The sequence below is a fragment of the Theropithecus gelada genome, chromosome 14 (assembly GCF_003255815.1).
Source record: "Theropithecus gelada isolate Dixy chromosome 14, Tgel_1.0, whole genome shotgun sequence".
Taxonomy (NCBI): domain Eukaryota; kingdom Metazoa; phylum Chordata; class Mammalia; order Primates; family Cercopithecidae; genus Theropithecus; species Theropithecus gelada.
In genome coordinates, this window is record NC_037682.1 from 56,896,252 (window position 1) to 56,909,438 (window position 13,187).

At 44.8% G+C, this 13,187-nt stretch overlaps 1 protein-coding gene across 1 annotated transcript in view; it reads left to right on the forward strand.

Moving 5' to 3' along the window:
- TRIM66 (tripartite motif containing 66) overlaps positions 1-13,187 on the forward strand; it is a 46,758-nt gene that overhangs the window by 2,022 nt on the left and 31,549 nt on the right. Inside the window, exons 2-7 of the mRNA XM_025356738.1 lie at positions 4,643-4,746; positions 6,673-6,820; positions 8,009-8,141; positions 8,471-8,587; positions 9,981-10,095; positions 10,641-10,787. Of these exons, the coding sequence (XP_025212523.1) occupies positions 4,738-4,746; positions 6,673-6,820; positions 8,009-8,141; positions 8,471-8,587; positions 9,981-10,095; positions 10,641-10,787 (669 nt within the window). The 5' untranslated portion in view covers positions 4,643-4,737. The remainder of the gene's footprint in view (positions 1-4,642; positions 4,747-6,672; positions 6,821-8,008; positions 8,142-8,470; positions 8,588-9,980; positions 10,096-10,640; positions 10,788-13,187) is intronic.

Genomic DNA, 13,187 nt, shown 5'->3' on the forward strand with positions numbered 1-13,187 from the left:
TTTTTTTTGAGGCGGAGTCTTCACTCTGTCGCCCAGGCTGGAGTGCAGTGGCACCATCTCGGCTCACTGCAAGCTCCGCCTCCCGGGTTCGCGCCATTCTCCTGCCTCAGCCTCCCGAGTAGCTGGGACTACAGGCGCCCGCCACCTCGCCCGGCTAGTTTTTTTTTGTATTTTAGTAGAGACGGGGTTTCACCGTGTTAGCCAGGATGGTCTCGATCTCCTGACCTCGTGATCCGCCCGCCTCGGCCTCCCAAAGTGCAGGGATTACAGGCGTGAGCCACCGCGCCCGGCCCCGATACCAGCTTTCTGATACCTCTTTGGGATTTCTCTCCTCCCCTACCTCCCTGGTGTCCATGTTGCCTTGGCCTTGCTGTTCATGTCTGAAAGGTAGACTACCCAGTGTGGGCCCAACTTCCTTGCTGCCTCACTAAGGAGCACCTCTGGTGTCTGTGACTTCCTGATTCTGGAGACAGAAGCCCCACATCTCATGGGGGATAATCATGTGGACTTGGGGCCCTGTCTCTATATTTCTCAGAATCAGTGTTCTTGTATGTGAAATACAAGAGTAGGGCTGTCGTTTGAATAATAATTAACCAAATAAAATGGAAAAAAGCATGATATCTAAATAATATTTTATGTACAATGTGATTTAAATATGTATTTATAACTAAATTAATATTAAATATTGTTAAGTAGATGTTTGGTTATACACAGCTCTAAGAGTTGATATATGCCAATTGTCTAAAGTAAAACTTTACTTTGATATCTTCATTGAAAGATGGAGAATCTCTTTAAAAAAAATAAAAAGTCAAGATTGACACAGCTTGATGGGGTTAGGGACCTTCTGAGGGAAGAGAAGAATTTCTGGACAAAGGTGTTGTGACACAAAGAGAGCGCATGTCCTTTGGGTCCACTCTGGGGCCCGCAGCCTCCCTGGGACAGTGCCTGCACCACTGTGATGATTCTCCATCTCTGCTCTTTGCTGCACAACCCCTCTTGGAGGGCTAATCTCTTAAATCCAGGCTTTCTTTCAACAACAAGCTTGTTCCCTGACTTTCTGACAAGGATGATAGCCAGGGTGCTATTTGGCTCTCTGTTCCTTCCCATCTTGCCCAGGATAATATTTCTTTTTCTTTAATTTCTTTTTTAATTTTTAATTTTTAATTTTTTTTTTTTTGAGGCAGAGTCTCACTCTGTCACCCAGGCTGGAGTGCAGTGGCGCAATCACGGCTCACTGCAAGCTCCGCCTCCTAGCTTCAAGCAATTCTCCTGCCTTGGCCTCCCGAGGCTGGGATTACAGGGTGCTCCCCACCACGCCTGGCTAATTTTTGTGTTTTTAGTAGAGACTGGGTTTTGCTATATTGGCCAAGCTGGTCTCAAACTCCTGACCTCAGATGATCCTCCTGTCTTGGCATCCCAAAGTGTTGGGATTACAGGTGTGAGCCACTGGGCCTGGCTTCCAGGAGAAAAAAACGCCTGGCTGCTGTAGGCAGAGTAAATGGGTTGGATAATTTGTACTTCCCTGCATTCCTATTCCTCTCATTTTAATGGTGTAGAAAGTAAGATAATTGCTTGAACCCAGGAGGCAGAGGTTGCAGTGAGCCGAGATTGTGCCACTGCAGTCCACCCTGGGTGACAGAGCGAAACTCCATCTCAAAAAAAAAAGAAAAAAGAAAAAAAAAAAAAAAAAGGAAATGCAGTCCTCATTTACCATCATCGACTAGATTCTTAGAAACTGTGATTTTAAGCAAAACAATGCACAGCAGGTCCTTAAGTAAACATCCTTTTGTTATAACATTGGTGAAAAAAAAAAAAAACAGTTTCATTTTATGTCATCATGCTTAAAGTTGACGTTTCCAAGAACCTATCAGTGATGTTAAGTGAGGACTTACTCTATAATTCAATCTGCTAAAAACCAGGTAATATCCTTTAATACCAACTGTGGTTTATTTTTGTATACAGACATATGAACAGGTATTTGAAAGGCAATGTGATATTTGTTGTACTAGAAGGATGTTCAGGGTGCTGTGGGAACCCAGAAGAGGGACTAATTAACTAATCCTGGGGGAAATTAACCCTGCTTCTCAAAGGTGGAACATTTGAACAGGTATGAAAAGATGAATAGGAGTTTATCTGAAAAGGAGAGGGGCAAGAAAGAGTATTTCAGGAAGAGGAAACAGCATTTTTCACAGACACAGAGTCAGGCAAAAGTTTGGTGTATTCAAGAAATAGCAGAGATATTGGGCATGGCAAAAACACAGGGTGTATGGCAGGCAAAGCTAAAGATGAGATTAGAGAGAGGTAAGGTTAATTTGCAAAGGGCATTGAATGCCAAGCTGAGGACTTTGGCTTTAAGGCCAAGGGCACAGAGGATGTGTGATGAGGCCTTCTTTGACCTATTAAGTCCTTTCTCTTTTTTCATTCTGCTCATGAGGCCATGTTACAGTGACTGATGTTTGGGCATCTGGTACCAGGGAAGTCTTGTGGATGTTGTTTTCAACGATTAGAGCAGCATTTCTGTCCTGGGCGTAGAGGAGGAGGCCTCCCCAGGGTGAACCAAGTGGAAGGGAGGGACAGTAGCCTTATTCCCCTTGATGATGTCACCTGTGGAGAGCATCCTTCTCCACCTCTGGCCATTGTTCTTGACAGGCAGGAGAATATGCAGGACATTCCAGATGCAATCCTGTCATTAACACTCATGGCTCTGCAAAGACTCAGAAAGTTTTTCTTTCTTCCTTTTTTAAATTTTTTTTTATTTTTTGGTGGGGTAAGGGAGTATTAAACTATTATTTTTCATGATTTTGTGGATTTTGATTTTCCCGGGATGTATCAATTAGCTTTTACTGCATAACAAGCCACCTCTAAACTTGGTAGTTAAAATAACTAAACTTTATTTAGTTTATGATTCTACAGTTTGGCTGTTTGGGCTGGGATTCTCTGGGTAATTCTTCTCATTTGGCCTGGGCTTAAATAATTATGACTGTGTTCACTCTTGCATCTGTGTTCAGCTAGTGTGTTAGTTGGGGCTAGCTGGTCTATGATGGCCTCAGGTGGGATGCCTGAGACAACTGAGATCTCTTTCTGCATGCTCTCTCATCTTCCAGCAATCTCAATGCCAGGTTAGATTTTTCACATGGCAGTCTTAGAGTTCTAAGAACAAGAGCATAATTATATAAGGCCACTGAGGCCTAGGCTTGGAGAACTTGTCACTTTTGCTGCATTCTGTTGGCCAAAGAAAGTCACTAGGTGAGCTTAGATTCAAAAGGTGAAGGGTCCTACCTCTTTTAAAAATTAAAAACTCATCACTGACTTGAAGCTCATGGAGAGTCTTACCTTTTGATGGTAGGATTGCAAGGGTATGGATGCAGGGAAGGGAAGAATTTGTGGCCATTTTTTGAATCTACCAGTCAAACTAACTTTCATCACCAGAGAGTTGATAATTGAGTTTATTGCATTACTGTGAATAGGATATGAGGAATCTTTTGAATCCAAAGTCAACATTCGTGGAGGACCATGTGATTTCTGAAGTTTTATCTAATTTATTCTGCACGGCAACTCTTATTTTCCCTATTTTACATATGAAGAAAGTGGGGCACAGAGCAATTAAGTGAGATTGTTTTGCCCAAGGTCATTGGCTGGTAAACCTGGTATTTGGGCTTACATTTGTCTGACTATAAGTCTGGAGCAGCTGCCATTATATCCATCTTCCATATTTTGAAGAGATGAGACAGAGGAGATTGTAGCGGGACTGCTGCATTCACTGCCATAGCCAACCCCTTTCCAGATCACCCTCATCCCTGGACACAGGTACCTTGCCCTACTCCAGAGGCTCATTTTCTTGTTCCCAGTAGGTTGACTGCTCTTGGGGTGGGCCGGCAGAATCACTATGGTCTCCAGGGTGGGAGTCTTTTGCTGCTTTTATGGTCCAGAAGCCCACTATGCTGAAGAATGTGTTAGAGACGGATATATTTCTCTGGGGAGAGATTGTAGGTCAAGCTGTTCATAGGTAAAATATACATATATATGTTGCATCCAACATGGACTATGGGGAGAGAGCCCTCCAAAAGACCTTTGAGCCTCAGAGGCAGACTGACTGGTATATGCTGTCTAAGAGAAAAATACCTCCTAGATGAGCAGGCAGAGAGGGCTTGCCTTTCTCTGACTAAAGCCTTCTGGAAGCTGTAGCTTTGAGATCTTCCAAATCATCCTGCTATGTGGTAACTGTAATGACGTGGAGTTGTGCCTCTAACTAAACTGACTCCCTGGATCTTGGCTAGTGATGGGAGCTGTGCTCTCAGGGATGTGGAATGAGGAATGGGAGCAGCAAGAAGGCACCTGATTGTCAGAACCAAAGCAGGGCTGGGCCTGTAGTAGCATGGCTTATGGGGTGGGGAGGAAGGTAGGACCAGGTAAAGACAAGAATGTGAGGAGACCAGTTGGTCTGTAGGGAAGGCCCCAATGGGATGGTGATGTTCAGGGTACCCACATAGTAAGTGCAGGCTATGGCATCAAATGTAGTTCATTTTGGCAGACATGGGTATTGCCACGTATCTTGGTGTTGTGTATTAGAAAGCCCCATGTCCAGGCCTTAGGTATAATCAGCCATGTTGCTCTGACTCTGCTATCTTTCTTTCTTGCACAGAGCTCATCTCCTGTCCTGGGTGTGAACAAGTATATCTTACCAGGGATGTAACTGAACATTTTTTTCTGCAGTGTGTTCCTACTGAGCAACCCAAGATGGCCAGGGTAAGTCAGGGCAAGGAAAGAAGCAGCTGATCTGTTTCTGAAATCTGTGAGGCCCCTGTCCATAAGTCTGTCTATCTATCTATCACTCTATATGATTTGTTACTTCTCTTTCAGTTTCACTAATCATCCATCCATCCATCTAGAAGAAAATAAAAATGCATGAGTTGGGGAAAACAATGAGGGGGTTTTCTATTAAGTGAAAATTACTGACTTTTTTTAGTATCAATCCCTTTAGCAGAAGGTGAGTGTAAGTTAAGATATATTAAGAGTTGCTTACTGTATATATAATTATTTTTTTCTCTCTTACAGCTCTTACTGAAAAATACCAGTACTGGGCTTTTGTTTTATTTTTTTATTATCCTGAGTTGAAATTCATATACCAGCCTAGATTAAATGGGTTTATTAATCTTGCCTGTATTTACCAACTATCGCCTTTTTCCTGAATTTCTTAAATTTTTTATCACTTACTGGCTGGCAGCCCTTCTGTTCCTCTTTCCACTAGGGTATCCTTGTTATCTAAATTAGTAAATTACTAATTTACTAATTTACTTACTTGTTCCTGTGACTGATTTGTGTTGAATGTCTCACATGTGCCAGGCCCTGTGCTGGATATTAGGGAGATAGACCCATATACTCTACCTTCAAGGAATTCATAGTTTAATTAGTAAAACTTTCAGAATTCACATCAGTTTGGTGGCCTCTGTGATTCAGGCACAGATAGGCCAACTTTTCCAAATCTCCCCTTCTCTTGATGTTTTATATCGGCCCTGGCAAGATATTTGCTTACCAAATGAATGAACATTTGGACTGGGAGAGGCCTAGATACCCTCAGATCAGGCAGAACCCAGGTGTGGGAGCGCAAGTCTGAACGCTGGTCTGTACTTGCCCTTTCTTGGCTGCATTTGACCATCTTGCTGTGTAATCCCATATGTGGGCCTTCTCCTCTCTGAAGCACTCCTCTCTGAATTTCCTGCTTTTGCCAGTGCTTGCCCTCTAAATTTTCCTCCATTGTCTGCCTGGTGAACCTACTTGTCATTCAGTATCCAGCTCTAATGTTTCCTTTTTGTAAAACTTTTCCTAGCCACTCCTAGACTGAGTTCCTGGAAGGCTTCCTTTGCTTCCTTTGCATATGTTGCATCCTTTTTATTACAGCATTACTCAGTTAATGCATACCATCCTGTGTGCTATGGATAGCGTGAGGTCAGATCCTTGGCTTATGCATCTAGGTATCCTTAGCTTCAGCACAGGACTTGTGTGAACAGCCCCTGAGACAGCTGCTGCTGCTGCTGCTGCTCCTCCTCCCTCCCTCCCTCCTTCCTTCCCTCCTTTCCTTCCTCGTTTTCTTTCTCCTCCTTCCCTTCCTCCTACTCTTCCTCCTCTTCCTCCTCCTACTCTTCCTCCTCCTCCTGCTCCTTTTCCTTCTTCCTTCTCCTCCTTTTCTGAGGCAGGGTCTTCCTCTGTTGCCCAGGCTGGAGTGTAGTGGTATGATCTTGGCTCACTGCAGTCTTGACCTCCTGAGCTCAAGCGATCTTCCCACCTCAGTCTCCCTAGTAGCTGGGACTACAGGCATGTGCCACCACTCCTGGCTAATTTTTGTACTTTTTGTAGAGATGGGGTCTCACTATGTTGCCCAAGCTGGTCTGAAACTCCTGGGCTCAAGCAATCCTCCTGCCTTGGCCTCCCAAAGTACTGGGGTTACAGGTGTGAGCCACCATGCCTGACGTAGCCACTGTTCTTTTGGTCACAAAGGATGCTTCCTTTCACAAGCCCCGGCATGTTACTCCCAGACAGCTCTGCAAAACAGACTACACTCCAAAATAGTAGAGGAATAGGCCTGCAGGACCCCTGTCTTTAGAGTATTTGCCACTTGTGGAGGCAGACCCAAATGAGGATCATGTCAGTAACTCCAGAACTCTCTGCTTCCAGAACTGCTCCGAGTGCAAGGAGAAGAGGGCAGCACATATCCTCTGCACCTACTGCAATCGCTGGCTATGCAGCTCTTGCACAGAGGAACACCGACACAGCCCTGTCTCTGGGGGCCCGTTCTTTCCTCGGGCCCAGAAGGGATCTCTAGGTACCAATTCCACCTCTCCTCGCCCACTCCTGTGCCCTAAAGCAGGGCTGAACCCTAAGATCCCTGGAGAATAGCTCTTCGATCTTGTTTCCTTGCTGGGGGAGAAGGTAGGGACAGTCTCAGAGCCTTTCCCAAAGGAAGTCTCCTTCAGAGTCAAAGGGGTGACTCACTCCTGTCCCTCCCTGTGGGGAGTGGGGTGGATGAGTGTGGATGAAATGGTACAGGGAGGAAGGTGTTGGATTATTGTGGAAGCTAGCTGAGCTCCCTGCCTTTCACCTCTACAGCAATCATGCCACCCTTCTAATTTATTTACTTGATTAACTTAGTCTGGATCAGGGCTTGTTCGTTTGTCTATCCAGCACCATCTGTTTTATTTTATTTTTATTTTTATTTTTTTGAGATGGAGTCTCATTCTGTCACCCAGGCTGGGGTGCAGTGGCACGATCTCGGCTCACTGCAACCTCCACTTCTTGGGTTCAAGTGATTCTCCTGCTTCAGCCTCCTGAGTAGCTGGGATTACAGGCATGTGCCACCACGCCCAGCTAATGTTTGTATTTTTAGTAGAGATGGGGTTTTGCCATGTTGGCCAGCCTGGTCTTGAACCCCTGACCTCAGGTGATCCGCCCACCTTGGCCTCCCAAAGTGCTGGCATTACAGGCGTGAGCCACTGTGCCCAGCCACCATCTGTTTTAAATGACACTCTTCTTGAAAGTCTTTTCTCAAGGCCCTTGAATTGTGAAAGGGGTTCTACATCTGTCAAATCCACAGGAACCAGAGTTCATGATCCATGAGATCTAGCCTGGAGCCTGGCAAGGCTGGGTAGCTGGTTTCAGCTCTGTTAAAAACAGAATCCTGATTAATGAACAGGTTGAGGTTAATTGTGAAGGATTCATTATTTTGCAGGAGATCTATGTGCAGTAGTAGCAAGTGCCTTCCTCAGCCTGTGGCAGGTAGTGGGATGCTCAGGCTTGATGGTGTGCTATTTCTGGACAACTGGGCAAATCCAGCCAAGCTAAGCCCAAAATCCTCCTTGTGCCCCTGGAGAGTCATCTCCTGTTTGTACCACTTCTCCCAAGCTCTGTGTTTCTGCAGTGTCCTCTGAAGGCGGAGGGCTGTGCAGCAAATCTTAAACTGAGAGGTCTGTCTAACTGAGCAAGAGAAGCCCACTTTCTCTGTCTTCTCTGGCAGGAGTGAATAGTGGTCCCGGAGACTTCACCTTGTATTGTCCTCTACACACAGAGGAAGTACTCAAGCTATTCTGTGAGACATGTGATATGCTCACTTGCCATAGCTGCCTGATGGTGGAACACAAAGAACACAGGTGGGGCTGACAGATTGCCTGAAATGGGCTGGGGAGGGCTCTGGATTTCTTACTTTCGAGAGCTCTGGGGCTCCCCATGCATCAAAATCTTCTCCCTGCCCAAGCCAACCTACAGCCCCTGGGCTGAAGTTTTTCCCTGCTCCTGTTGTGGTACTTCCCTGGAAAAGGCCTAATGGGCCAAGAGCCTGTGGTGCCTTAGACTTTCACTAGAAGTCATCACAGCCTCCATGGGTCTGGCTGAGACAATCCCCTGTGGAGATTCCCGCTTGGTTGGCATGCTCAAAGTAGGACTCAGCCCTTCTCAGCTTTTTCTCTGCCTCATCCCCCAGGTGCAGACATGTTGAAGAAGTTTTGCAAAACCAGAGGATGCTTCTGGAAAGTGTGACTACACAGGTGGCACATAAGAAATCCAGTCTACAGACATCTGCAAAGCAAATTGAGGACAGGTAGCACAGGCTAGTGCCTTGCCGGTGCTGGAAATGCTGTGTTCCTGCACACCCGGGATTCCGACAACAGGCCATCAGATGTAGTGCCTGTGAAGAGGAACTGTGGTTAAGCAGATGTGGGCATATGTCCTAGAAGGCATATGTCTTGGCCTTAGAGGTCTCAGGGCCAAGGAGGGATCATTAAGTCATCACTTGGTAACTGAGACCAAGCTAGGTCAGGATGATCAGAGTGAGTCTGGGTCAAAGCATACATGTTATGAACTAGCCAGAAGTCGGTGCTTGAGAACAAGGGTACCAAGCAGACGCTAGCGACGAGAGTGCTGCTTATTATGAGGATGGAACAAACCAGGGGCAATCTGCGCTTTATCACCCTTTTCCCTGTGTGTTCTCTATTAATCTACAAATCACATGAAATCATTGGTATTTTACATAGGAAGAGGAAGTGGTAGGTGCTGAGAGCACCTCATGTGGCAGGCACTGCATTGGGTATCATGTATGCATTATTTTATTCAGTTCTTGCCATTCTTTCAGTCAGGGATTATCTCCATTTTACTGATGAGGAGACTGAGGTTCATAGAGGTTAGGTAACTTATCTGAGATCACACAACTAGCCAGTGACTGTGCTGGGTTTAGACGCTGGGTGTGTGGTGACTTCAAAGCCCATGCTTTTAAAATTTTTTAAAATAGCTTTACTGAGATATAATGTACATATCATAAAATTATTCTTTTTAAATATATAATTCAGTGGCCTTTAGTATATTCACAGAATTGTGCAACCATACATAATTACTGTCTACTTTTAAAACATTTTCATCCCCCCAAAAAGAAGCCACATTAATATAAACATTATTATATGTTTATAATAAATATTATATAATATGTTTATTATTTATTATATAATTATATAATGTTTATTATTGTTTATTATCTAATATGTTATTATGCCAATAGTGTAAACATTATTAGTCACTCTCCATTCCCCCAACACCTCCCAGCCCTCAGAAACCACTAGTCTGCTTTCTGCGTATTTTTGCCTCATGGTGACATTTATTGGAGCATCCTCCTTTTAAAGACAACAAATTACAATAAATCATTCCCATACTTTCTCTTTTGGTCCTACCTCTAGTGCTGTGTCAACTGGGGGCTACTGGGTTGACCTGGGTGTAGACTTGAGGTTTACCTAGAGAAAACCAAGCTGAACTTTGATCAAGTGGGGCTCAGGTGTACAAAAGGTGGGGGTAGTGGAGGAAGGCTCTTTTTTTTTTGTATTTGGTGTCTGCTAGGCCCTGATCTCAGTAGGCAGCCTCCAAGTTGCTTCTTATGTTTGCTGTCTCTTAGTCTTCATATAGTCCATGAGGAAAGCTTACCATGGCTTGTCCCATTGTGTTTATAGGATTTTTGAAGTGAAGCATCAGCATAGGAAGGTGGAAAACCAGATCAAAATGGCCAAGATGGTTCTGATGAATGAGCTGAACAAACAGGCCAATGGGCTAATAGAGGAATTAGAGGTATGTATAGACAGATGGATCAGATGGATGGGTTCAGAAACCATCCACAGATCAAGCTAGTCCCAGGACCGAGGGAAGCCTAGGCTGTAATTCAGATATGCAGCTTCCATAGCTCTCTCCTGCTCCTTGTATTTTAAAATGTCAGCCTAATTTTGGGAGGGTGGCTTATGAAGGGCTAGAAAATCAGGTCAAGCTGATCTTTGATGCTCTGTCTCTTAGGCAGCTTCCATCCTTAATTGCACAGGGTTATAATCTTGGAAGAGAAAGTCATGAAACAAACTACCTTCTTCGCTAATCTATGTCCAAGAGATATAGACATTTATTCATTTCCTCTTTCATTTATTACCCAGTCCATATGTGCACCATAAAATCTCCCACCACCTCCCCCTCCCCTTTTCTATCAGCCAGCATCCCATGACAACACTCTGCCCTACTGTCCTCTCAGAGGGGTAGTCTCATCTGATTCCATCAGTGACATACACAGGCCACCAGACTTCCCAAGCAGGTGGATTACAGTCCAATAACTGTCTTCTCTCTGTACCCAGGGGATTACTAATGAGAGAAAGCGGAAGCTGGAACAGCAGTTACAGAGCATCATGGTTCTCAACCGTCAGTTTGAGCATGTGCAGAATTTCATCAACTGGGCTGTCTGCAGCAAAACCAGTGTCCCTTTTCTTTTCAGCAAAGAGCTGGTAAGAGGAATCTCCCAACTCCTCAGCCTGTTCTTGAAGCTTATCAGAGCATCCCCTTTGTCACAGGGGCAATGAGGTGGTCCTTGGAAGTGCCTTTTCTTTTTAGAATGGAAGGAGGAATAAAATAGCAGCTCCATCCATCCTTCAAATTCAATCACTGCTTTTGGGTTAGTAAGTAAACACCATCTTTCACCAAATCCCATAGTGCAAAGAGGACGCAGGTGCTGAAATGGTCCTGCCCTCCCAATGGTAGCTCAGTTGGGAAAGTCTGTAGCTTTTTGTCATAGATCACTGGTTCAGATGTTACCCTGGACATGAGTAGTGTGCTAGGCATCTCATAGAAAGTTACTGGGGTTTACGTGGGGGTCTGAGAGAAAAGGAGTTGGAGATAAGGTTGAAGTATTAGGCTTGAGAAGACGGCAGCACCCAGGAGAGGGAGCAAGAATTTTGAGAGAAGTTGATGGAGTTTATATTTGAATACTTTGAGTCTAAGGTGCCTATAGTGCATCCAAAACCAACTCCAAGCTACCTACCATTAAAAAGCTGTTCTAATATATGGGTGTGGAAGTCAGAAGAAAAGTTGGTTTTGGAGAAGGAGATGTAGGAGTCACCAGGAAATCAGTGGTATCACCTTGCAAGAGTGTGTGGAGCAAGAAGAGAGAAAGTTGGGAACCCAGGGAATACCATCGTTTTCAGCATAGACAGAGGAAGATGATGAGTGGAGGAGAGTGAGACGCACTAGTCAGAGGTTGGAAGCAAAACAGAGTGTGGTACACAGAAACGAACAGTTTCCAATTTTAAGTGACCCGTTTGGCAATGCTGCATGGGTGAAAGAAGATGAATAGTGAAGAGCAGCCTCGAGATCTGGGAATCAGGCTATCTTCTGAAAGAAGCTCCAGCAAAGTAGAAGGGTCAAAAGCTAGAATGAGGAGACTGAGGATGGGTGGTGAGGAAGTAGAGACAGAAATGAAAAGAAGAAAAATAAAAACATAGCCTGAGAAGACAGTGAGTTGGGGGAAACATTTTTTAAGCTTGGAAAACATTTGCACACATGTATGTGGTAGAAGAGGTTGAAGATAGAGAGGAGGGGTGTGTGGTGGGGTAAGTACACTGAGAAAGCAGGAGGAAGGATATAGAGTGAACTGGTTGACCTTAAACACAAGGACAGTCCCTTCTGAGATGGGAGGACAGGAAGGGGACAATGCTGTAGTTAAGTTTGAGGGTAGAAGGGATACAAGTTTGGGGTAATTTATCCTTTATGGTGTCTTTTTTTTCTCTGTGAAATAGGAGGTGATAATAAGAGGGTTAAAACATTGGTAAGTAGCACCAAAGTGAAGATTTTAAATGGTCATTGAGTGCAGTGGAAGAGAAAGATGACAAGAAGTGACAAGAGAAAGGGCTGAGGGGTGCTGCTGAAATTAATAATCACTGAAGTGGCCCCAGGTAACATGGCTTTGGTATGACTGGATTACCTAAGAGTAGGAGTTGGCGATGGGGAGGGAATTCGGACACTAGTGATATAATTACTGTAAATGACAGGAAGCTGGGGAGTCCTGTGGACTGAAGGAGCAGGGCTTGGAGAGGTTGAAGAACATACTCTGAAAGAGCATGAACTTGTTATGACCAGAGTGGGTTGTTGGAGTTTAAAAGTCTCATAGGTAGAATGGTTGTAAATGATTAATAGGGTCTAGGTATGGTGACTACACTGAAAACAAGGTGGTTGCCATGCAAGAGATCAACGAAATAAGAGGCTAAGATGTTAGTTGGGACATTAGTTAACCAGAGGATGGCAGGGTAAGTTGGACACTTGCCAAAGCCCTGGATAAATAGGAGAGTTAGTGATGAGAAATAGATGAAAGTGATGGGAGAGGAAGAGGGCTATTGTGTAGGACAGAAGGGTGTTTTACCTGCAAATGGAAGTACAGCAATGGGGAGCTCAGAAAATGCCTGCCCCCACTAGGCTCTTAAACTGAGGTGATGGTAGAATGAATGGAGCACCAGTCAATGATGTCATGAGTGAGAATGACAAATCACTTGAGGCCTGAAAAGATAAGAATGTAGGGGTTCCAGGCCGGGTGCAGTGGCTCACACCTGTAATTCCAGCATTTTGGGAGGCTGCGGCGGGCCGATCACGAGGTCAGGAGATTGAGACGATCCTGGCTAACACGGTGAAACCCCGTCTCTACTAAACAAAATGCAAAAAATTAGCTGGATGTGGTGGTGAGTGCCTGTAGTCCCAGCAACTCAGGAGGCTGAGGCTGGAGAATGGAGTGAACCTGGGAGGCGAAGCTTGCAGTGAGCTGAGATCGTGCCACTGCACTCCAGCCTGGGCAACAGAGTGAGACTCGGTCTCAATAAAATAAAATAAAATAAAAAAAGACTGTAGGTTCCAGAAGTCTT